At 41.8% G+C, this 26003-nt stretch overlaps 1 protein-coding gene across 1 annotated transcript in view; it reads right to left on the bottom strand.

Moving 5' to 3' along the window:
* The window catches only part of sema6bb (sema domain, transmembrane domain (TM), and cytoplasmic domain, (semaphorin) 6Bb), a 112557-nt gene that overhangs the window by 47772 nt on the left and 38782 nt on the right, over positions 1 to 26003 (bottom strand). The window contains exons 2-5 of the mRNA XM_070831971.1: positions 10445 to 10582; positions 9011 to 9125; positions 3070 to 3130; positions 2854 to 2916 (exon numbers count right to left, since the gene is read on the bottom strand). Of these exons, the coding sequence (XP_070688072.1) occupies positions 2854 to 2916; positions 3070 to 3130; positions 9011 to 9125; positions 10445 to 10553 (348 nt within the window). The 5' untranslated portion in view covers positions 10554 to 10582. The remainder of the gene's footprint in view (positions 1 to 2853; positions 2917 to 3069; positions 3131 to 9010; positions 9126 to 10444; positions 10583 to 26003) is intronic.

Here is a 26003-nt window from a genome sequence, read left to right as displayed (position 1 = left end):
AAATGGCAAATCATGAATATGGATGAACATGTAATATATGAACAGTATATATGATGTACACGGAGGTTGGTAATCCCACCTACATGTATGTGAGAACCTCTATCTGTGTGTATGCATACATTAGAGTCACAACAAGATGTTTCTTTTGTTAAATATTCCTTCAGCTCACCCTCCAACGTGATGATCAAAACGGCAACAGTGGGTAACAAAAACAACATCCCAGCATTTCAATGCAAACACCCTGCAGGAATCACTGTAGCTAGACAACACAGACCTAGAACATTGATATTGTGATACAAAATTCATTTGGTTATCATAGCATCAAAATATATTTTAAATGATGTCTTTTCCAGATCTTACAAGATGCATTACAGCTAAGTGATGCAATTTTCTGAATTTTCTTATTTCCACACTTTAGCTCAATATTTTTTACAATTATGATGCAATTCAAATGCACACTACGGTGGTATCTGATGAAAAGAGTTTCATGAAGCTACATATTTGACGTGCTACATACCTACCATACCTAGTGTTCTCTTTGAATTTGAATTGAATTGAATCATAGAACTTACTATGGCCAATGGATTTCCACTATTACAAGTTGCGATGCACAAGCATCATGCAGGGAGGAAAAATAAGCTACCAAGTATGAATGTAAACAATGTATTTTTTTTTAATTTTCCAAAAGAAATTAATTAATATAAACTGTCTTATGAGACAGGAAATAATTAAATGCAATGCCAAAAACAAGACTCCACAGGGTGCCTTTAAATGTTTACTAAAAGTTTTTGGTGACACTATTTCAGAGTGTTGATAGAGGTGTTGCCAGAATCAAAATAATTAATAATAAATAAACATTTGTAGTCATATTTAAGCAAAAAACACTGTGTATTACTCTATAGTGACGGCATCGGCTTTTAGAAATCCATATCGGTGTATGATGTAAGCGTGTGTGTGTGACTTAATGGGCTTGTGTGTACACATGCACACACAAGCCCATTCATTCATATGCGTCTGAGCCCAGAGAGCTGACTGAGAGGTCCTGGCAGTGTTCTTATCTTCCTCACATTGCCGTGTGACTCACAGCTTTACCAGGCTGCACAGTCATTAGGGGCAAGAAGACCTTTCATATCTCAGTCAGCCCCACAGCTCTCCTCAGGGCCGGCCAACAGGGACCCACACACTCCTCTCCTCCTCTCCTCCTCTCCTCTCCTCCTCTCCTCTCCTCTCCTCTCCTCTCCTCTCCTCTCCTGCTTTATCTACCCCTCTCGTCTCTCTCACCTCTCTGTCTCACTTTCCTCCTCCCCTCTCAGCCTAGCTTTTTGTCTCTGTCCCTCTATTCTTCATTGTGTTTCTGTCTGGCACTGTCTCACACAGATTTAATGTCAGGTGTTCTCTCACTGTGTTAAATAAGTCATTTTTTTCTCTGCCTGGAGGGGACAGGGCCCATGTTTCCCCGGCCAACCACAACCACCGTCACTACGCACACCCACACACACGTAGACACTGAATACAAGCGGTTTATGTGTGGCAGACAGCTTGGGATGTGTGTGTGTGTGTGTGTTGGAGATATAAGAGGTACTGAGGCGTGGGCTGCTGGTGGCTGCTGGGACGTTTCACCCCAACTCTTCCTCACTGCCTCAGTTTCCCAACGCCCACCTGCATTTTCTGAGGGCACAAACCGCATTCCTAACTCATGACGGTGGAACAAGTGGTGTATAGGAAGGAGTGGCTCCGCTCTTCTGATCGATGTATATGCGTGTGATGGGTAAGATGAGCAGGGACAATGAGATAATGTGCGGTCAAAGTCCCACTCTTCTTGGGGCTGTGCCAGCAGGCATGACAGTCAAATATCTGGCTCAATGAAACAAAAGCTCCAGGCAGAGCAGTAAATCGTGCCATAATAATATGTGTAGCAAAGGGAGATTTTCCAAGACAAAAGCTCTGAGTGCCAAGACATGATTTCAACATATTCCACAAACTGTCATCCAATACATTTGATCTGTATTTCTACAGTATGTAATCTCTGCATATAATCTCCAATTGTTTTGGTGTTTTACCCAGATTTTATGCCCCTGTGAATCTGACACTTGTTGCGTTTCAGGCTGCAAAAAGACACAGCTGACTAGTCAGAGAATCAACTCAGAAAATGCTTCCAGTAAATGAAAGTGACAATAAATGGTGAGAAAATGCAAATTAAATGTTGATGTTTCTTAAAAATCAATAAATAAGAGAGTTTGTACAACTTCAAATACAGCTTTTCAATCAGATTTCTGTATTACAAATTATTTGATCTGATTTAATCCCATTTCTCTACAATTAACATGAATATAATCTTGTTTTTCATAATTAGGAAAATAGTGCTAAATCCAAATTACTATTCTGTCAATAGTAAAAGTAATGTTTTGTCATTATTTATGAATCTTGAAAGCAGCTATCATTAACATATTCATTAACAAATGATTAAATGACTATTACGTTATAAGCAAGACAAGCAACACTCGCCACAGACTTTGATATAAAATAGTGATACAAAACCAAACCAATAGAAAACCACCTAAATTAAATTATGTGACCTTAAAACACCATGCCAGGCACATCAATTTTATCATTCTACATTGCAGTCCTGCTCTACTACCAGTATGCTAGCTGGCATTAGCACTGTGCTCTGACACCTGACCAAACTAACGTTACGTTATAGCCTATGTATGACGTGCCCTTATGTGGCCTACAAATCAGTTAATGCGGGTTTGTTACACTGTTTTTACAATATTATCAGGAAGCCAGAGAAAAGATAGAGATATGTGTGTTTTAAAAGAAAGAGAAGATGGAGAAACAGACACACTGTCTCACCTCATGCTTGCCCTTCATCCTGCAGATCCTGATGTCATTCTTGTTTGATTCCCATGTTCTTTTCTATAAATTAAAAACATGCATACACACATGCACTGCTGGTTAGCTACACTTGCATTCATCTGTAGTAGAAAATGACATTCTCCAGTCTAATGACATGTATTACATCCACCTAAAGGTTGTAAATGCTTCGGGTGTCTGTCCAGAGGGGCTCACCTTGCTGTAGAACATCTCGTCTCCTGCAACAATGTCCAATTCCACACGGAAAAGGTCATCCCTGCAGAGAGAAAGAGAGAAATAGAGTGAGAGTGGCAGTCAGCCAACACAGCACTATCCAAAGCTTAAGTTGAGGCAAGACACTGCACTAAGCACACCACGAATACCAGTTCCACAGCAGAAGTACAGCATAGATATTATTGCTAGCTCAAGACAGAGCAGGTCAATGCAGATTTTCTTTTGGATAAAATCCAGGCCGCACACTATACCAACTCAAAGTATGAATATTTCTGCTCTATGTTGAATCTATGCGGTTTTACTACTAAATAATTCTGTGAGTGCAGCTATGTAATGCATACATATTAGAGACATTTGTTCGTTTAAAGTCAGATCAGACCCTCAGAGATTAGGGAACAGCTTTACAATGTCTTTCATTTCTCCCAATATATATGAGAAATGGTACCCGACTGCATAATCATGGCTCATATTTCCCCTTCGCCTTTTGCCTCTGCTCATTAAACTTGACTTGCTGCATTGAATTTGCTCTGAGGCTCCAAATTCAGCTTATCAGTCTTATTCAAAAGCCTGAAATTGAATTAATGGATGATTTAATCAAGTTGTTATACTGATGCTTGCACAGCCCCACATGCTGCCTACACGTGGTCCAAAACCTAACATCATGCATGCATTTATGATATGCCAAAAACTGCTTTCTTAATCTGCTGCTAATTCTGCAGTAACCTTGGATGTTCCTATGAAAATGCCTGCTAAATGAGAGTTGGACCAGGCAGCTAACAGCTGACGTTTGCATATTGATCAAGGCCTTGGTATCTGCTGGGATGGGTCTGAAGCTTGGGCTTCATCTAAGCAAAGGCTCTGAATGGGCTAATCTGTAAATCTGCCATAGCCGTGTTATTGTGGTAGTATCGATCCCATCTCTGATCCAGCTCTGCCTCCCATCTTTCTCTTGGTTTCTCCTTTTCCTTTGACAGAGGGAGGGGTTATCATCATGTGTGTACTGATGTACAAGCATCTGTTCGTGTGAGCACTCATACCACCTGAGTGTGTTTGTATGAATGTGTTTTTGTGGCTGCTTTTTTCTGAAAGAGAAAGCTGGTAGAATGTGTGCATGATGAGAGCACAGGTAGGCCATCAGGTTACTCCACTCCTGAATAATTCATCCTCGCTTCCTGTTGGTGTGTTAGAAGATTCCCGCTCTTACTCGACCTCGCATATCAGGACAACGACTAAGTGGCGAAGAAGTGCGAAATCACCAAACACTTGCTTGGTGCGTCCCTGCTTAACAGGTCAGAGTTTAAGCGTTCTCTAAACAGTGGAGTGGGCCAGAGTGTGAGGCGTAATCTCATCCAGGCTGCTTCAGCGTTGTCTCAGCATTAACATAATGAATATAGCACTATTCCTCCTAGTCCGAGTGGCTGGCAGCCAACGCTATTGCCTCTGATAGAGCAGAGGAGGGGGAATTATTTATGCTACTGCTTCTCTCTGTCTCTCTCCATCTCTTTCTCTTGCCTTCCAGGTTGTTTGAATGATGCAAACCCTGTGGCTTGTATGTTTTTGTTTGTTTATATGTGTGTCAGTGGATTTAATGTGTACTGCAAGTAGTAGAAGGTTAGGATTCAGGGTAAGGACTAACGTGAACTATGTAAAGATCTCATTAATTTTTATGGTGCAGGATGTGCACACAACCCTTGAATAGTCTCGACTTATTAAGTCATAACTTAAAAATGTGCCTCAACTCACAGAATCCAGCCCTTAAGCCTACAAATAACAAGTCTTCGGTTTCTTTCTGTGCCGAGCCTTAAGTATGTGTGTTGGATGTGCGCGTGCCAGAGCTGTTATTTCATAAATGCCTCTGACCCTTTCTGACCTGGCTGATACAAAGTCAACAAAGAATTAACAGAAACTGTCAGCATTTCCTAAATTTCAGACTTCAGTGCATGAACTCAAGGTCAAGACACCTTAAGCCACCAAGTTTTCCTATATTTCATTTTAGTTTTCCTATTCTTCTTCTTGCTAGCAGCCATATTGTGGTTTAGTGCAAGCAGTGCTGAGCCTCCTTGAGCCTGCAAATGTGTGTGCAGGAAAAGCTGCTCCACTGGATGAAACTGAAATGGAAAGATTTCAGCTGACCGCCTAGTTACCCTGACACTTCTGCTGACTGAGCCAGAGTACTCTGTGGCATGTCTCTGTGTGAGTTTGCATGTAACTGGGTGTCTGTAAATATGTGCCTGAGTGAGTGGCCGTGTCCCAGTTAGATAATGCATACTAAATTCCAACAAATGAATTTGCTGTGCTCTCAAAACTGAAAAGTGGATATCACAAAACCCTGCACTACCCACTAAGTTCCTTGAGAGAACCACATTTTATTCAAAGACCCTCTTCAGGCATTTAACTCATAGCACCAGTAATACAACGCCTATATACTTGAGCCTAAGGCTGTACCAACCAATCAAAAAAGAGTTAAATCAATTAACACCATAGACACTGTCATTGAAATGCTACCCTATTTTATCCAATTATTATTACTATTATAACTTTACTATTAATGTTGTAGCCAGTCGAGGTGGAGCTAATTTTAACTACCACATTTTATATCCTGGAGGTTATTATTTGATAGCTTAACCCTCAACAATATATAATTTTAAAAAACTCATAGGTTTTCTATGAACAATTATACTTGGAAAATTGACTAGTGACTACAGCTAAGTGTAAAGATAAATGTAGTGGAGTAAATAGTACAATATCTTATTTGACCTCTCGTACACTAAGTATCAAACAGTATCCTATAAGCACGCATCAAAGCAGGTGTCTTCACCTGTGCGTTTGTGTCTCTCCCCACATACTTGTCCTCGACTGCATGCTAAACTTTCTCTGCTAGCCGCTCTACAGCTGAGCAGCCTGACAGCTTTACCTCCCAATCTTCCCGGTCTTTGCCACAACTGAGCGCCTCCCTGTCCGTCTGCCGTGAGGCATTTGACCTGGCTGCGCCCGCCATGTGACCCCCAGTGACCCCCGAGGTCAGCGTCTGTGAGCTCATGAACGTAACAGCCTCCAACCTGGAAGGACGTCTACTCACTTTCCCTTTTCCAGCTGATGCAGAACGTAAATATACACACACACACATGCACACATGGATCCAGATGGCAAAAACCTCTCATGCTTTATCACAATTGGAACAGTTAATCAAGAGTTGGCCACATTCCTTTGGTCATCTTGTCAATAGGTAAACACTCTCCAATTGGTTTATATTTGTGAGGATTAGCTCTCTGGATCTGACTGAGGGCTGAAGACCACAGGATCCACAGCTGCTCATCTTGACAGCAATGAAATGGGGCTTACCACAGCAAGGCGCTTTACTCCACCAGCCACCAGCCAAATACATAGTTTACTTTCATTTAGCGAGGATGGGAAAAGGACAGGGAGAGGTAGCTGCTCTCAGCAGGTGCTTGGGGCAGGGATTTAGCAGTGCTTGCATTCTGTAGAGCAGCTATGCTAATGGTGACAGGATTTGGGGATGAGTGAGGCATCTTATCAGGCCGTGCACTCTGTAGAAGCTTTTGGCAGTCATACCTGCCACCACACAGGTACTTATTTATACATTACACATTTTAAAACTCCTTCTGTGCCTTCCCATGGGGCTGTCTGTTCTGGCTCACACAATCATTTGCACATGGATCTGTGTCTTTCTAGTCTGATCATTTTCTGTCAGGAAGCCGCAAACACTATTAGCGACTTACAAGAAATATATAAATAAACTCTTTCTCTGAATCTCTCATGATGCCATCAACCCTCCTCGCCTGTCTCATCTTTCTGCCCGTCAGTCTAGTATTTCATTATCTTTCGGTTGGCTAAGACATTCATATCAGTTTACCTATTCAGTAAGAATTTCTGTAGCTGTAAATTGAAATTAACATCTCTCAGAGTGCTTCATGGCTCTAGTTATGTTTTACAGCAGACCTGCAGACTACGGTAGCTGTTGTCAGTGTCAGTGTTGTCAGTGGGTAGTTTTACTATCGGGCTGTGCGATGCATGTATGTGCTTATAGACACTCACAGACAGAATGGCTGGAACCATGTTACATAGTTTGATATATTTACAACCAACTCTCAGTAGTGAGGTTAGACCAGCTGGACGCCAGGGACTGGGCCATTTCCTCGACCACAGTGGCGTCTTTTATTGGAAACCACTTCAGTCTTCTTTCAAGCTGCTGCTACAGCGAGTAACCAGTGCCATATGTGGAAACTGACTGTGTCTCATTTATAAGCATGTTTCAAGCTAAATCATTTTCTTGACAACATGGGCAGTACATTTTGAGGTGTATGTTTTTTGTCAGCTCAGTATGTTTCAGGTCGGCTCGTCAGTGGCTCTGGGGAGCAGCAGATGTAACTTTACAGTGTTAACCTGGTGCAACTGAGCAGGCCGTCCTCGTCTGGCCCCCCTGACCACCAGGGCTACTGTCTGACCAGGATCAGCACATTCCCCCAGACTGACAGGCATATGGTGACCATCATCATATGGAGACCAAACGAGAAAGCATTTGTTGGCCTTCAGAAGAAGCTAGAGGAACAGATTTGTTAAAAAAAGAAAGACTCCCAACTCTCTGTAGGGATCTAACTACTGTACAATACTGTGCGTTCATTCACAATCAGAAGAGATTATTCAATTTATGAATAGTTTGCAGTAACTTTAATCATGTGACAAAAATCTACCTCCAAGTTTTAATGTTTGACTAATGCAAGGTATGTTAACACATGGTCACACTAGCATTCAAGATGGCAAAATGTTGCAGATATATCAACCAGTGGATTCGTTCACAGCTAACTGACAGTAAGAAAACTAGTTAGCTTGTTAAGATAGCAATTGTGCTGATTAGGAATTAGCCTTCCCTCAGGCTGCAGACATCACCTTTACCATAGCATGTATGCCAAGTAATACTCACCAGATACAGTAGATGACAAACTAGCCCTGTGAATATGATGAACGTGGATAAGCCTCCATCACTGTGCAACCTTCTTGTGTGACCAGGGCTTCACCCTTGGTTTTGTTCTCATTTATTTTTTGTGCAGTGTAAGAGAAATGCAAACGGATGTTCTACTGTGTGTTATAAACTGAATGCAGCATTAAGGTTTACTGCAGGCACAACAGTTGGCTGCTTAGGCACAGCTATCCTTTGGGCTCAATGCTAATATTAGCATGCCGGAACAGTGACCAAAGAATTGGACCAACCAACCATCTTCATTTAGTCCTGTCACAATTAATAAATTAAACAAGGAAGACTGCCTCTCTACAGCGACACTGATGGTATAATGCTTATCCTTAATGGTCGCGGGTGGGCTGGAGCCAAACCCAGCTGACACTGGGCGAGAGGCGGGGTACAGTCAATCACAGGGACAGACAACCACTCACACTTAAAATCACACCTACGGGCAATTTAGAGTCACCAATTAACCTAACCTGCATGTCTTGTGGGAGGACAGTGGGAGGAAGCCAGAGAGAACCCATGCAAGCTCCAGGAGAACATGAACTCCACACAGAAAAGCACCAGGTTCAAACCTGTTAGCCAGCAGATTCAAACCTTGAACCTTCTTGCTGTGAGGCAACAGTGCAAACCACCACACCACCGTGCTGCCCCACTGAGGGTATGTTATTAGTACATTTAGGTTTGAGGCTCAGACACTTAAATTCCTAAAATAATGTCCAATAATGTGTCTAATGTTACATGACAACAAATGTAGTGATAAAGAGCAAGCCAACAACAAAAAGGCTTTCATTGAGCTATATTTATACTTCTATAGGAGTGTGATGCAAGACATATCACAGGTCCAGATTTCTCAGAGCCTATTAAGCCACAATTAACAGCTTATACTATAACATCGAGTCCATTATTATGTCTGTATGTGTGTGTGGATTTTCATTGTACCTTGCTCCAATGTATAGCGTCCGATTGACTTGGAGGATCCTCTGAATGTGTAGAGGCTCTTGTCTCAGCCATGTTCGGTGGGGTCGGCCAAGAAACACTGGATGTCTTCTAACCACTGTTGGGAGAATCACAGAAACACACAATGGCTGATCCCAAACTGACATCCATCTTCAACAAAAGCAGTCAACATAAAAGTGGTCTTGTTATGACAGTTCGGCAATAGTAACAGATATTCAAGGTGACATGGAGGCAAAGTTTGAGACCTGCATTTAAAACAGCAGGATATCTGCTCCATTAAGCTTACAAAGACACAGTGCAGAGCACAAACTCAGATACAAGAAACGAATAATCTTCCGAAAATGAAAAGTATCTGAAGTATATGCTCTGCCAAGTGATTCACATAAATCAGAAACAGAGACACGTAGAGACATTTGACATTTTAAAAACATCAACGAGGAAAAAACAAGATATCCAAACTGTTTCTGAAAATATTTTCAGCAACTTTTTTGTGATGTCCTGCAGATGTGTAAAGACACACAGAAAAAAGCTAAAGTAACAGCATGGCTATCTGTCTTTGACCTTGACTGAGGTGAGTATTTTCATCTGATATGCTTTCATCCTCTCTGTGCTCTTTCATCATCACTTTTTATATCCCACCCTATAGCATCTGTTTCCTCTTCTTATTCACATATGTTTTTTTTCCGCTTCTGCTTTCCGCTTCTATCCTGTAATTTCTTCCTACAGTATCTACTTCACTGCACTCAGGAGCACACTGTGATTCATTCTTTTCTCTCCTTGTTCACCTTCACATAGACCCCTACTTGTCTTGTCTGTCCATTCAGATGAGCCTACATTTTATACTACAACGAATGAAAACCATCGCTGCTGCTCTGGTGTAGCTCTCAGTAGCCTGACATCCTCTACGCTCTACTGGTTGGTACTGATACATCAAGAAGGGTCTGGACTCAGTTGGGAAACCATCAATCAATATTATTGAACTGCAATCAATCAAGCTCTGGTCTGAGCTGGAGACTGCCAAGCTGATATGGAGACTCAAAGTCTGAGTGTGTAAAGAGCTGCGTCTCTTGGGGGTCTGAGTGTGTAAGTCTGTGTAAGTCTGTGTGTCTGTGTGTGTGTGTGTGTGTGTGTTGGTGGGAAAGTCATGAATGCAGGAGCACCTTCACTCTGTCCTCATTCCTGAATGCGACCCTACACCTCCTGACCTCGACACCAGTCAACACCCTACGTGTGAGAGCTTCATGTGTCTGACCGCCACAGCACCACACTATGACCCTAAGCTCCCTCCGTGCCCTCCCCCCATTCAACACCCTGCCTGTTGGGGTGCGACTCCGCACCTCACACATCACGACCTGAGAGAGAAAGGCATGATGGGGAGTAGGCGGCTAGAGGGCTCGAAGGTCAGGAGGTTAATACCTTCGGTGGGGATGAAGTTGAGGGGCCCCGGTTCCTCTGGAAACGCCGAGGTGGCCGTTCGGAGCAGCCAACACAGCAAGAAGAAGGAGGGATGGGCCATGGTCGCCATAGCAACACAGCGGCAGAGTCTGTAAAAATCTAAAAAAGGAGAAAAGGGAGTGAGTAGTTGCTAAATGACTCAGGGGAGTGAGACACGCATAAACATATAGAGAAGCATTCACACAGATCAATCACTGACTAACTAACTCGATTCTTGACTGAATCTCTTTCCATTCCCACAGCATCTTTATCTCTTTGCCCCGATGTGAGAGGAGATATATATCTACTCGGAGTGAGGGATTACTGTAAGTCATCCACTGAGGGAGAAAGTGTCCAGCGAGCTCTGGATGCGGCCAGATCGCTGTGGCACAACATGACCACATCACACATCTGAGAAAAATGAGCAAGAGGTGAAGGGGCAACATCTTGGGCAAGACAGAGAGTATTATATTGCATATGGATGAATGGAAAATCTGTATAGACAGAGAGTGGGTGAGTGGCTCAATAACACTCCAGACGTCAAGCATTATCCACAATATGAAAGAGGCTGAGAGAGGGAGAGAAGTGGTGGTTTACTTTATTAAATGCTTGCCGCTACGCAAATCATCTCTCTGATGGCAGAGCTAAACTGACGATATTTTTCATTGGGTGGTACACTGGCACATGCAGGTCTCGGATATGATTCATGAGGAAATACAAATGATACCCAAATTAAGTTAGCCTACACAATCCATCTTGAAAATGCATGAAGCACTCCACCTCCTCGGGGAAAAGCTCTCAGAATTGCTATTGACTTCGGCCACAAACCTCAGACAGCATGACTGGCTGGTTGTTACCGCTGCATGCAGTCACTGCAATTTAGCTGCTGTAGCATGTGTGTGGTGGAATTCAATGTGCATCCAACAGGCGCTTTTATTCAAGTCATTATTATTTTGAGCTCTGACTCATGTCTGATCATCTATCAAATTTTCCCTCGCCATACGCACCTGCCATGAAATTGTGTTTTCTGGGTAAATTTCACAAACACACTGTAACTTACTAAAACCCTTCACTTGACTTTGTCCTCATCGCCATCTTAATGCCGGATGCAACATCAAGTAATTTGTTTTGAAAATCAAGTGGAGAGGCCTTCCATCCCTTCTGCCACAAGCACAAAACATTTCATGCACAATTGCAACATCTCAAATTTGAATACCCAAGGTTGGATTTCTTTATGCAAAACTCCTTCATGTTTTACTGTGGTCACAGATGCACAATGTGTTAAACAATGCAAAAACAAACACTTCACTGAACATACGGTATCCACTATCCACCCCTCTTTTCTACATCTTTATCTCTCTTAGCCTCTCCATGTCCTTTTCAGTTCAGTTTAGTGAACTGCATTATGGGTTTGAGAGCAAAGACTGCATTTGCTGCGTACTGTAACTATAGTTATTAGCCTGCCATAAAATATGAATCATGGTCAACTGAAAGCACTTCAAAGAAACAAAAACAACCATAACAACTGCAATAGTAAGTATAGCACAATAAAATAAGACTCTAAATATACAAAATAACACATAACATACTACAACCCAAAATACATAGCACAAATGTGTGATATGTAAACATTCCTAAACCATGGGCAATGATATGCTGCTATAACAGCCTCCTAAGTCGGTGAGCCATTTCTTTATTGCCGTACTTTGTGCACAGTTGTAACGTGGAGCCATTTTTTTTATTTCCATTTGTATTCCACTTTTTATTCCCCAAAAGTTGCCACAAAGTTGGAAGCACCTAGTGAGTAAAATGTCATTGTGGATACACTAAGCAACTTTTGCTGAACATCAGCCACTATTGCCACAGTTAACAGGAATTAAAACTTAATGGTATAAAGATACAAAAAAAAACATCTATCTAAAGTAGCCATCATAACTACTGGCCATACCAGACCAAGAATTGGGGTGAGTTTTATTAATCATAAATTATTTGTGGGGAAAACAATGTGTTTTTCTTCTTTAAAAAGTTACATAGTCTTGCTTTAAGATTTCCCTTGAAACTGGAAATAAAAGATTTTGAAATGAAGAAAATAAAAACATAATAAAATGCAGCAATGGAGAATGCTTGCATGACGTATCCCCCCCCGAAGGATACAAACAGCCATTGTGCAGCCCATCTCTTTAATGGAGTCCCAGACATAACCTTATCAGGACACATAATCTTTATGGGACATTTCTCAGATTCCCAGCTCTGACATCAGAATAAAAGTGGGAGGCCTGCTAATTACTCAACACCCACAAGCAACATTACAGGAGGTGAAGGGGAAAGAGTCACCCACAGAAGAAAGGAGGTCATGGGGTAAGGAGAAAGAGAGAGATGGAATGAGAGATAAGTGAGAAACAGTGAGAGAGAGAGAAAGAGAGAGAGAGAGAAGATGAGAAGTCAGGAAGTCGGTATATCCAATCAGAGATTCTATTGTTTCTGCTATTAATAATGTATGAATAAATGTCAGACGGTACGCATTCGATTAGTATAATTAGACACCCTGGGCTATACAATTTCATGGGACAGCAGAATAAGTAGATATACAAGTATAAAGGCGTGTGTGTGTGTGTGTGTGTGTGTGTGTGTGGGCCCGCAAATGGTTCAGAGCCAAACCATCACTGTAATTATGACAAATAGCTGCAGCCGAGTCCATTCAGAAGCCCTGCTGCATCGCACAAGCTATACAGTAGTATGCCATTAGGCATAATGCAAATAACATATACATTTTGCCATTTGGAGGAGACACTAATCCCAAATATTCAACCCCAGGGTGCTATAGACACCCTATGTTCGAAACTGAAATGACGTTAGATGTCACAGAAGTCATATTGAAGCTGGCACACTGCGTGGGCTCCATGGATGCTAAAAAATACACTGTCACTAGCAAATTATTCTGTGAGTTCTTTCACCATGGGGACGATTGTTTCCAGTGTTGTGACAAACATATTCAGGAATTGTGCTTGATTTTAGGCACCATCCCAACAGTCTTATTTCAGTGCCAAGATAATACAGTGTAGATGGCAAGTGACAACGTTGGAGGAAAAATGCAAACGGTAGTCAAGTGAAACTTCCATCTGAGCTTTTATACTCCATCCACTCCAACTGGCTACTGCTTTCTATTAATGAAACAGGACTCCTGAACTCACCACCATGCTCCACTCGCTTCAATAGGATTTACTCAGACTTAACTTGTCAGTTTCCACAGATCAATTCGATAATGGGTGTTTAAGCAGGTAATTTCCTAAACAAAGTCATTAAAAGATCATTTAGCTGCTGAAAAAGTGGGTGTTGAGTTGGATTTCGAGGTTGTTGTGGACCCCATCAATGCCACCTCAGAACGATCTCCACTCTGGCCAACTCAGATAACTTACATAATAAATCACCAACCAATCAATGGTGTTTAGTGTCTGTAGTAAAGTCCTCATGAGGGCTGATACTGTTGTGATACAGAGAGAAATAAGGCTAAAGAACAAAGGCTTACAAGAGAAGAGGAAATGGTTTGATGGCAAGCGAGAGATGTGAGGAATGCCTGCAATGTGGAATTGGATGCCGGTTATAAAGAGATAGTGACCCTCTGCTGCAGGGGTTTGGATACTTTGCATGCAAATAGAACACCTCATCATCAAATGAAGGCGCTAATATGCTCTGAAATGCTTTTGTCACTTATTACTGTTGCCATGGCTCTCGCTTTCTCCTCTCCTCAGTCTCTCTACCTTTTCTCTTTCACCACCTCGTTTACGCCTTGGTTTCTCTCTTGCTCTCCCTTCGCCCAAGTCTTGTTGATGTGTACGCTCTCAGTGTGTTTTCATTACACAGCCGTGAGGTACAACTAAAAATTGGACGGTTGAAAGAAAACCAAGATTATGCATGTCCTAGATATAGGGAAAATGGTAATGAAATAGAGCAGCATTAATGGGGACACTGTGGTGGTTGGGGTATTTATGATTAAAATATTTAACAGAGGGGCTGTCAAGTATTATACAGAGGTATCAGTACTGGTAGAACACAGTACTCAAGCAATAGTCTAATATAATCCCTTTTCACACTGGTCGCCCAGCTTTCAGAAAGCCTGCAGAGGAAGAATGAATTCAAACGTGGTCTATTTCCACTCAGATCCTTTTATCGTCATTATTCTGCAAGGCAAAATATAATTTCATGTTCACCAAAAATATTAATGTTTTCTTTATAGATTGCAGGTTTTGCACATATTGTACATAGACATGTACTGTAAAGCTGCACCAGTCAATATCTTTACATTACAATGGATCGCATTAGTACCTGTATGTGAAAAGGGACGATCCCAATAATAAACCAACCCACAGACAGTTATCATTAACTCTACAATTCCTCTCAGCTGAGCGTTTTAGCCTCTTTCAGCTCATTGTTAAACTGTCTGGCCCACATTCAGCATTAAGCATGTGAGGAGCAAAAAAAGAAAAAATTAAAAAAGCTGATATTGGACTGAACAATTGACTTACATTCACCCTGTGCCCAAAAACTCAATTCACAAATATGCTTATGTTGCTCTTTCTCTGCTGGATGCGTACAGTACTATTATAAGTTTTCCATATAAACTTTATATCAGTTATGTGTTTACGCCCTGTTGTACTGCACACAAGTGGCTGATTTAATCAATGCAGGTTTCAATTTTGTAGTGCAATTTTGACTGATAATAGCTACGATTTAATTAGAGATATTCTTAAAGAGATCTGGATCAATATGTTCTTTATTCGACAGTAAACAAACACAGCTATACCCTAATAGACATTACACACGTCACTTATGCTGTAATTACAAACCTCATAATTACAAACCTATACCATACATAGACACTATTACAGTGACATGGCATTAAATGGTAACTGGTAACTGGTATGGCACTAGAGCGTTGAGGAATCATTTATTGGGTTACATATTACCAACTACATCTCCATGGAGAACATCCAGGCTATGAAGGATGTGTGCACATGTCGCCTGATGTGGTTCGACTTTGGTTTTACTCCAATGAGCAACAAATGACCCTGTAGTGAAAGTGAAACCATGTTAATTAAAGGCCAAAAAAACGTAATGCCTGATGAGCCTCCAGCACTTTGTCTGACTATTATAAAAGCTATAAAATATAATATGGCATTACATTTGTTTAATTACAGCATGTGTTGTCTAATTGCATAGGTCCATGTTGGTAGCATAAAATGGCTATGTAATTTCTTCTGCAGCATATTTGGTAGTAAAGTTAGAATAGCGTCTAACTGCAGCATATTTCTGATCTGATATAGTATTGTATTAGATTTCTAATTAGTCTATGATCTCATAAAATGCCTATATACATATAGATATAGATATAATAATAGATGTAGATCTATTAGTAACTCCTATTTGGTTTCTACGTATGTATAATTTGGTATAATTGTGTCTCAATACAGTATATTTTGGGTCTAATTCATTACATGTGGTTTCTAATTACAGCATGATTTAGGCGTATGGTGTCTGTTAGGGATTAACATGTTCTTTATTAGGAAGTAAAATACGCTACGTTACGTTAAAATAACGGGCAACCAAGATCTGCATACTGTTTGAAATATTCTCTGATGCACTGTTTGTCCTTGTGATATATGATAGCAATAGAAGTTATATTAGCAGTAGAAGATGTTGTAGAAGTACTAGAACCTCGTTTGATTCAATTCAGTTCTCTCTTTCCAATAAAGCTCTGTAAAAAGAGATAATACTGGAAAGGAGCCAATAACAACCTGAACTGTTTCAAGCTAGGGAGTTAGGGAGACACACTCAAGCTACCAAAAGATTTTAAGCTTGATCCTTAAAACACTTTTAAAAAGAATTCATGTTCAAAGAAATACTTCTTTGCTGTAGGCACAAGGGTGAGTTCCACTTTGCTCCGCTTTTATTGTTACACATCACCAACATGACCTTCAGGATTTCATACACAAGACTATGCTGGAACATAGGAAAGCATATTAAGTATGCAGTCAAGCATTTTATGATTGTTCCATTTTTTTAATACGACACCTCATAGATTTCCCAGAGACTGGCCTAATTGTCATATTAGTGAGAGAGGAGAGGCTGCTTTATGGAGTGTGTAGAATCGATGACAGGTGATAGCCTGATGCTGCTTGGATCTCCTGCAATCAGCAAAAACATGAGATTCTGTATGCGGCACGGACGTGAGGGGGAAAGGGAATGAAGAGTAGGACATGAGAAATATGGCTGGGAAGGAGGATTTAAGGCAAAGATGGAAATGAACAGCTATGAAAAAGGAGGTTGGAGAGTGGGGAGAGGACACGGCAGGACAAAGAAAATGGCAAAAATAATGCACTGCAGGGAGTGATGAAGAGAAACAGAGGTGAAAGAGAGACAAGTGAGGCATTCAAACAGAGAGGGGGAGTCACACCGGACATAAGGAGCGTGAAGCCAAAGAATGTGTGGAATGAGAGAGACAGACAAAGAAACAGAGGAGAGGAAGAGCATGGAGCCAATAGTACACTCGCAATGCCAGATTTAAAACCATACTGAGCCAAGAGTAGACTAGTGGGAAGGACCTCTTGGCTCTGTACTTGCCTGGTTTGCAACTTATCTAAAGGGATGACATTTTTCTGTATCTTTGTATGCGTAGAAAAATGGAGCCCCTCAGGGTTCAGTACTTGGACCATTGCTGTTTAGTCTGTATGGAGCCTCTCGACCACATAAACCGGACATAAGGTACATTACCATAATTATGCTGGCGACACACTGTTATACAGCACCTATCATTGTCCCCTAGCGACCTCAACCCTCTTAAGTCTCTGGTTGAATGCAATGAAGATTTAAAGAAGTGGATGTCCCACAACTTCCTGCAACCCAACAAAGACAAAACCTGGTGCTTATCTTCTGTGGCAGGAAATGTGTTCTCATTAACTTCAGTCTCCCTGGAAGTACAGTACCACAAAGGCAATAAATTTGGGGGTCATTGCTGAGTATGACCTTATTTTACAGAGCCACATCACAAATAAAAGCATCTATCATCTCAAGAATAGATGCTTCTCAACAGATGCAGAAAAACTTACACGCTACAGTGCTACAAGAAACAGCATGTTTATAGTTAGTATAGTAAGGGCAAGTTTATTAGACAAGTTTAAAAATGAAAAAATCTGAGGTTAAGGAGTCAGAAAGAAGTGAGTTTATCAGAACTCTGTACTCTGCTCCTAATCTTGCTTGAGGCTATGTTGCTTCCTGCTTTGGCACTGACTACTGGCATTGGACCTATATCTTGAGGTGTGTAATTAATTGTCCAATCACAGAAAGATTTTTAAGGATAGTGGGCTGGTTGGTTATTCTTTTGAATCACCCTCATTGGCCTACCTACAAGACTGTGGGCTGACTATAGCTTATTCAAAATACCACTACCGGGGTTTGATTACATCACATTGGCTTTTTGTCTATAAAGCCCCACATGGCCTTGCTCCACAGTCAGTACTCCTCTGACCTGCTTACTATCAGACCTCCTATGTCATCTGGCACAGGCCCTCTGGTTGTTAAAAGGGTGAAATCAAAAGGTGACAGAGCAGGTTTTGGCTTTTATGCTCTTAGCTGCTGGGATACTTTGCCTGATTGCATCATACATGCAACAACATTAACAATTTAAAAAGTCAAACTGAATACATTTGTTTTCCCTTGTGCATTTCATTAGTTTTTCTGTGTTTGTGTTTTAAATTATGTCTGTTTGTCCACATTGTTTGTTTGTTTGTATATTGTATTTCCCCTAGGGTAAAATATTCTATATGACTAAAGATTTCTTAACTCTATTTAAAGCCTCTCTGTTGACCCCTGACTCCATGACATAAATGCACATATACATAAACAAATGCATTATACGCTCTACACACAAAAGCACACAACACAAAAACTAACACACACATCCCCTCTGGGCATTGTGCCTTCACTTAAGTCAAACCACAGTCTTCCCCCTCTATCTCTCTCTGGCCTAATGTAAAAACGATGTAGGAATTCCCTCCACTAGGGCGAAGTGCACACATGATTTCTTCCCTTTGCTTGGGACTTGACTGACCCAGAGTCTATTTACTAGATATTTGCATCACCATGAAATCCTGAATAACATCACGCATATTTAAACAGAAAGGAGGGAGTGTAGAAGAAAAGGTCGAGAGAGAGAGAGAGAGAGAGAGAAAAGAGGGGGAGTGCAAAATAAATGAAAACTGAATAGTGACCTTTATGCACAGAGCACCGATTTTCCCATGCACTGAGAAACACCATGGATTTATGTAGTGGGAAATGTGTGCAGCATGTGCAGCACTGCAAAACACTTCTATAACACCCCTCTTTTAACAGAATCAGACCATGAGAACTTGTCTTCTGTCTCTGCTACCAGACAGTGAGGACAGTTACATCGGTGCGTACAGTATCTTCTTTACACAGCACCATGTATCTAATGGATATATAATTTCAGGGGATTTAAAGGTTGGTGAAGGAATAAGATAATCTCTGACTCTTTTTCTCTGCAGTGAATGTGTTCCCATTAATGGGCGAGAGGTAGTCCGCCTAAAGAGCGCTGGATGACAGAGCAGTAATGTAATACCTGTAATAGCTTATTGTTGATGAATGGATATCTTTGAGCATTACTGGAGCTCTCCCCGGAGTTGTGTCACTGTCATTAACCTTCACAGTCCTCGAAATTACAGCTGCTAAGACACCAGGAGACAGAGGAGCTGTAGCTGAGATCTAGAAAGAGTACAACAAAGATTTTGCAGCACCGTCTGACAACGTCTGTGTGAGTCTGCAGGTTAATTATAGGTCTGTGTTCCAGGAGGAAAGCGCTCCAAGAAGGAGCGCTGAGATAAATCTTTTATTCTCCGTACAGTCCATGTTACGTCTCCTTACTTTCATCTTTCAAGGTTCAGCATGCTTCACGAGACAAGCAGAAACACCATTTCACATCACAACAGTGGAGATAGAGTGACCTTTGGCTTCCCACCAGTTTACAACCATCATTAGCAGGGCATGGATCAGGGGCCAGGGCCATAAATCACACTCAAACCATCCATGTAGGAGGAACCCAGCTACACTGCAGTAAAAATGAAAAGAAAACATACTCTGAGACTGACAGGAGGCTAAAAGCAACTCCATCCATCACTTGCTGGAGGCTCCATAAAGCCAGTAAAGGAAAACACACAAGGCGATAATCTCCAGCATGGTTATAAATAATACAGAAACCTTGCTAATGGCAATAAAAGGTTCTGCAGCATGACAGACTCCCTCTTGATGTGATTATTCGTCTAAAATTCCCTCAAGGACATGTATTATCTTGCATAAATACTCAGGAGTAACTCAATAGGGCAATATGTTCCCAACTAGAGCCTGCTTGCCCTTTTTTTTTGTGAATCAGGAGGAGAGGTGGATTTATTGTAATGACAACAAGTAACTGTCAGTGGGGGCCATAAGGTCGGTTGGTGGGCAAAAACAGAACATTTGGCAGAAGGTGGAGGGCACAGCAACAGACTCCGCAGACTGCATGGCTTGTTTCTGCACAAAAGTATTCTACTACTATTCACAGTGTAAAGTATGCTTCTGGTAATAGAAAGTATTGAGGAAAAACATGAGGGGGACTCAAATGAAATACTGATTATGACTCATTCTTACTGAGTAAATAACAACAATAAATGGTTTGGCTGCAAAATGATTTTAAAGGTGATATAAAATATTGAGCCCTGATGGACTAAAGTTGAATTACTGTTATTACAATTGTGATAACAGTACAGATCAAATAATGCTTTAACCTTCTTTGAATTGAATGTGATTATTTCCAAGTGGTTCCAAGTTTTACCTGAGTTATTTGACATATTAAAGTAATAGCATGAATTTGGGGAAATTGGCCTAAAATCCCTTTCTTGCCGAGAGCCAGATGAGAAGATTGATACCGTTCACATGCTTGTATAGTAAATACAACCCTGCAGCCAGGAGTTGGTTGGCCTATAGCCTCACATAAAAACTGGAAATGGGGAACAGATCGTCTGGCTCTGTACAAAGGTAACAAGAAAATCAGCCTATGAGCACCCATAAAGCTCACTAAAACAACACATTGTAGTTTTACAGGTGGTTACGTGCCGCACTATTTCTTGGCCGGGAGCAGCTACTTCCTGAAATCTTATCTCTCTGAGGTTGCCAGGCAACCAACAAAGACTTCACGGAGCCATTTCGCCAGGACCAAGAAACAAACAAGATATAACGTGTTAATTTGTGAGCTTTAATGGTGTTGGAAGGCAGATTAGATGCTATTTCGCCCTATTGCCAGTCTTTATGCTCGGCTAAGCAAACCACGCTTTCTGAAAGTATATTTCTGTTTTACACAAGCGGATTTTCCAAAATGTCAAAGTGCAATTGCCACAAGGACTTACAGGTAGCCTAAAAAGAGTGACCTGATCTTTTAAACACAACACAAAGTGGATGAACAAAGCATTTGATACCTTTGGATAATACAATGTATGACAGGGCAGCGCAAAATTGTCTAATCTAAGTGATTCTATTACAAAGCGGAGCTGTCAGGAAAGGAGGATAGAGAGAAAGCAGGAACACGGAGATCCAATCACATTTTGGGCTTCAGAACAACATCTTTGCATGCTAATGGTGTTTATGTTCTCCTCCACCATCTTTCCTTCCCTCCCACTGCTTGATTTCTACTGTCAGGATTGATGTATACAACATTAAGCCGACGGTGAAATACTTCACAGTGCAGAATCCCTGTATAAGCCACGAGGAATAATATGTCTGTCAGGTGTGTCCAGATTTTTTGTTTATAATGGCAAATTTCACGGGAAAATTATGTTGTCAAGCGCTTCACTGTGAACACCCCCGTCATAAACATCTAAAAGCAATTTTCTCCATCCAGATGGAGACACTGAGGCACAGTATCCTCTCCTGGTGGAGAGCAGGGCTGGCACTGGTAAAGACAGAAAGGGTACTTACAAATCCCCGGCCTTTGATTTCACACTGACGCTCACGTGCACATGCATCCAGGTTGTCGCTGCGCATGCAAGCTTGCACATGCACTAAAACTCAGTGTATTATCAACATCCTGGAGTCACAAATGAGTCTCTCTACCCTTGTTCCCTCTTTTCACTATCTCCTCTCACCTTCTTTTCCCCTCCCACTCTAGCTTCTCTCACCACAAATCAGCCACCTGCTCATCCAATTTAGCCTGATAAATTCCACCTGTATCAATTTCAATAAAAATTCAGGCCCAACAGTGACGCTGGACGTCCTTTTCTGCTTCATCTCTCCCTGCTGCTTTGAGTGTCACATCTCATGTGGCACACAGACACAGAGACAAACACACTCACACACTGCAGTGTCAGTCAACAGACGTCTCCAGCTGACAACTGTGCATACAAGACAGCTGTGAACAAAGACACGTGTGCCGAAAAGTAGATCCAAACTCAAAACAAACAAATAGCAATAAATGCGCACGCACACACACACATATATATATATATATACACACACACACACTATCATTGCATTGCAGGCATAACTCCCAGGCCTGGCTGTGTGCAAGTTTGATCCCCCTCACCGTGTCTGAGAGGCATGTTAATCAGAGAAGGAGGCTGCCAGCTCAGCCATATATGTCTCTATCTTTCTTGCTCTCACTCCCTGTATCTTCAGTCCTCCGCTTCTATCTGCATCTATTCTCTCCAATCTGTCTTTGCTCTTGTCAAATCCAGTTTCTCCACCTCCACCTCATTGCATTTATCTCACATTCCTCTGCTTCTCCCCTCCTGTTCTCGCTCGAGCTCTCATCCCATCACAGCAAATCATGTCTTTCTTTTTCCTCCTACATTTTCATGCATCTCTCCCTGTGAGTTAGAGTGATGGAATTTAAGACACTAAAGACTGGATGGTTTATTTAGGAGAGCTCAGTGAAGGTCTCTCACTTTTACCTACCAGCCTGACATTTCATTGCCCTCTTCTTCTCCCCTCCTCCTGTCACCCGCCCATCCTCTCCCACCCTTCCACTGCTTGTGTCCGTGTTAAAGTGGATTTGGTTATGGTGACTGGATCAGGGTGGGTGGCTGTGAGAAGCTGGATGAGTTTCACAGGGCGAGTTTTAAAGCACAAGCTTTGAAAGCTGAAGGGCAGAGAGGAAGGGGATGGGAGAACGGGAGGGTGGTAAGAGGAGAGAGAGTTGTGCGGGGAGAGATATAGCGGTTATGTGTTTATGGAGACGGTTCCTAAGGAGATTTCTACCCAGGCGCTCAGTTATAAGTCATGAGGAGGGGGAGTGAAGGGAGGTGGTCATCTCAGTGCAGACAGCGATAACAATGGCGAGACAGATGACGAGGGAGTAGAGCGAAGGGGGGGACAGAAAGGGGGAAATTAGAAGAGAAGGAGAACATGAATAAGTGTGGTGAGTGCAGTCAATTTAGAGAGAAGAGCGTGCCCATTCAATAGCTCCTCATGTGTAGAGCACAAAGGAGGCCTTTTAGCCTTATTAAACAATGGTGCAAGGCCGAGACACAAATTGAAAGAGATGTTGCTTCCTTGACCTGGATAACCCAGGCGAATGGGCAAAGAAGACGTGTCACGGTTAACAGCTTCTTTTCTTCAGTTTACCCCATAAGGCTCTCAGGCTCTGCCTCCATCCACCACGTCGCACTTAAAAATAAATGCATTCATATGACACACTTCAGACATAACATCTCAGTGGGGTTTTCTCTACTCAGTCACCCAGTAACATCAATTCCAATTTGCATAAAACGGGCAAAAGCTCGAGCCTCCTTACCGTTGTACGATCGCAATGATGTTCAACATTGTCATTTAGTACCTGGCATCTCATGGAGCGGATCAAATCAATAAAAGCCATTTCCCTTGGAAGTCAACGACCCCCGCTCTGGTTGTCAAGTTAATTCAATAAAACCAGTGACGAGCCAAGGAGCGCAGAGAAATGTTGGTGAGCTCTTACTTACGTGACACGGAACTAACACACGGAAAGCAGTGGGTAAGGTTTGCAGGACATTCATAGTATTGATTGCGATGGCTGTGGTACAATACATGCTAAAGAATATGTGAGGTTGAAAGGCTGTTCAGTGGAGCTGCTTTCTCTGTGTTACCTGTCAGGAAGTCAGTGGAGAGGAATGAAGCAGCTCATCTGGGCCTTTTAAATCCCACATAACAAAAACAAGAATCCAACACACAGCTCCATCAGCTTCTCTCACATCTCCCCATTAAAGCACTGGTATGGTACACAGGTTCTTTGTGCTCCTTCCACTCCAGTAGATTGGTGGCTACAGACATTATTTTGTTCTCTGAATAACAGGGTAAGTGGCTCGTTCATTGATTGGTCTATCTCCGGGCTTTTGAGCAACAGGGTATAACACTGCAGAGCAGGAGACGAACCCCCTGCTGTGGCTGTTGACAGAGGCTGCCTTTTAAAAACACTGAGAAGACGACAAAACAACACAGTGTTGAGGAAAATTGCCTGGCTTGGTTTCACTGGAATTTTTCCTCCAACACCTGCAGGGAATATCCTAACAAAGAAATAGTTTAAGTTTAGCCCAAAAAGATAATAAAGACAATGACAATTTTGCATGAAAAGGAAATTCCTCCTTTTGGATACTCTTACTGAGTTGTGTATCCTCAATCTGTGATGTTCAGTGAGTTCCAGGAGCTGTTTTGTGATGAAACAATGTTCATGTACCCGGTTTCCTTAAAGCTAGCTTGCTCTACTTCTGCTGAAGGATCCTACATTTTCCAGACTGACTGTGAACAGCCCTGGGAGAATGTAAATGCAATGCATCCAGTGTGAGTAGGTGGACACCAAAAGCTGTAGTACAGTAGCAAACCCCTCGATAACATAACACGGCCTCAGGCTTAACTTCTTTCTGGACTATTGTGGCTACTGACAGTTGAGACTGGTATCACTGCCTCCTTTCACAATGTCTGTCGGCATGTTAGACCAGTATAGAAACTCAAATCCTTGTTGCTTGATTGTGAGTGAAACAAATTCGGTTAGAAGCAGTGTTGCCATTGTTTATTATTGAGGAAAACATATAGTGGAATTTGGTTTTTAATGGCTTCATTCAAGCAGCTTTCCTGCCCACACACAGAGCCATCTCATACTGGGCAAGAGCAAAACCGCCCTGTGGGAACTGAGTGAATGGAGCCAAGCCCATTGTTGTTCAGTGCTGGATGCACACATGACAATACACTATATGATGGTGCAAAGCCTGTTGTAATGAATGCAACAAATAATCTACAAATGAGTTTAAATAGAATAATAGGTCGTTTTCAGCTGGTCAGTGAACAGCAAGTAGCAGCAGCTGATGCTCTGCTGCACGTTCTTGTTCCCCGTCCGCACATACGATATAAGCTCCATACGGTGACATTTAATATTTATGTTTCTGTTGGTTGATCATTAATCTGCTGTTAAACTGTTAAAATATTTCACTCTGCTGCTGATATCTTGGTGTTTTGCCACACTGTCTGTGTGTGCAGCTGAACCTCACCAAAAAGTACAATAACACCATAGTATGTGATTCTCAATGATTCCTCATCCAATTCCAAAGACTTCCTAAAAGTAAAAAAAGTAACGGCCCATAGAACAGAACGCTGTTAATGTTGTGAGGAGCACCACAAAGATTTTGGCACACATGGACATGGGCAACATGTGCTGTTCTGTCAGTGCACATGGCAATTAAAAGTGAAGCAATGCTCCAGGCCTGGATTGATCCTGCAACAACAACCTGCCTGTTTATTGACAGATCTCCAGGGTTTCACTGCTGCACAGATGCCTTGAGGCCACTATGTTGGGCCCCAGCTTTCCCTCTCTCTCTCTCTCTCTCTCTCTCTCTCTCTCTCTCTCTGTCTCTCCCCCCGTCCATACCCACTGCTCTTTGTGACCACGTGAGAACCAGCACTATTCAATATTCCCTTGCCAATGTCAGACTTGGTTTTCCTGTTAGCAAGGAAGACTGTTTTTTAATTCTAACTCTGGAATAACAGTTTTATTAAGACCTACCTTGCCTCTGGAACCATGGGCTTGACTCCCCATTCAAACTCAATACAATGACTAAATACAACTTCTTGGAATGATATGATATCCAAATTGCATTTCTCAACACAATGCAATACTCCATGTGTATTCTACATAAATTACATCCAACTGGGCATCAAACGGTAGGATGAAATGTCAGTCATTGCCTCTAAATTCACCAGAGAGCTGAATGCACACAGCTGAGGGAAATACCGAATTTAAAAGCTGAACCTGGGAATCACTTGACTGGGTCATAATTTTACTATTCAACTGAACTTTTCTCTTGAGAATAAGTTTGACTAACCTGACCTGGCTTGTTTAAAAACTGTGTAATTCTGATACTTCTGATTCTGTCTCTTTTTAGTTGAAATTTGGAAGACTGTTTCAATCTGGAAACATTTCCACTTTGGTCTTTAATACTCTAACCACACCTACCCTATCAGTAAATTGAACAATTGTTGT

The sequence above is a fragment of the Pempheris klunzingeri genome, chromosome 6 (genome assembly GCF_042242105.1).
Source record: "Pempheris klunzingeri isolate RE-2024b chromosome 6, fPemKlu1.hap1, whole genome shotgun sequence".
NCBI classification, from domain to species: Eukaryota; Metazoa; Chordata; class Actinopteri; order Acropomatiformes; family Pempheridae; genus Pempheris; species Pempheris klunzingeri.
This window is presented reverse-complemented; position numbering and strand designations above follow the sequence as displayed.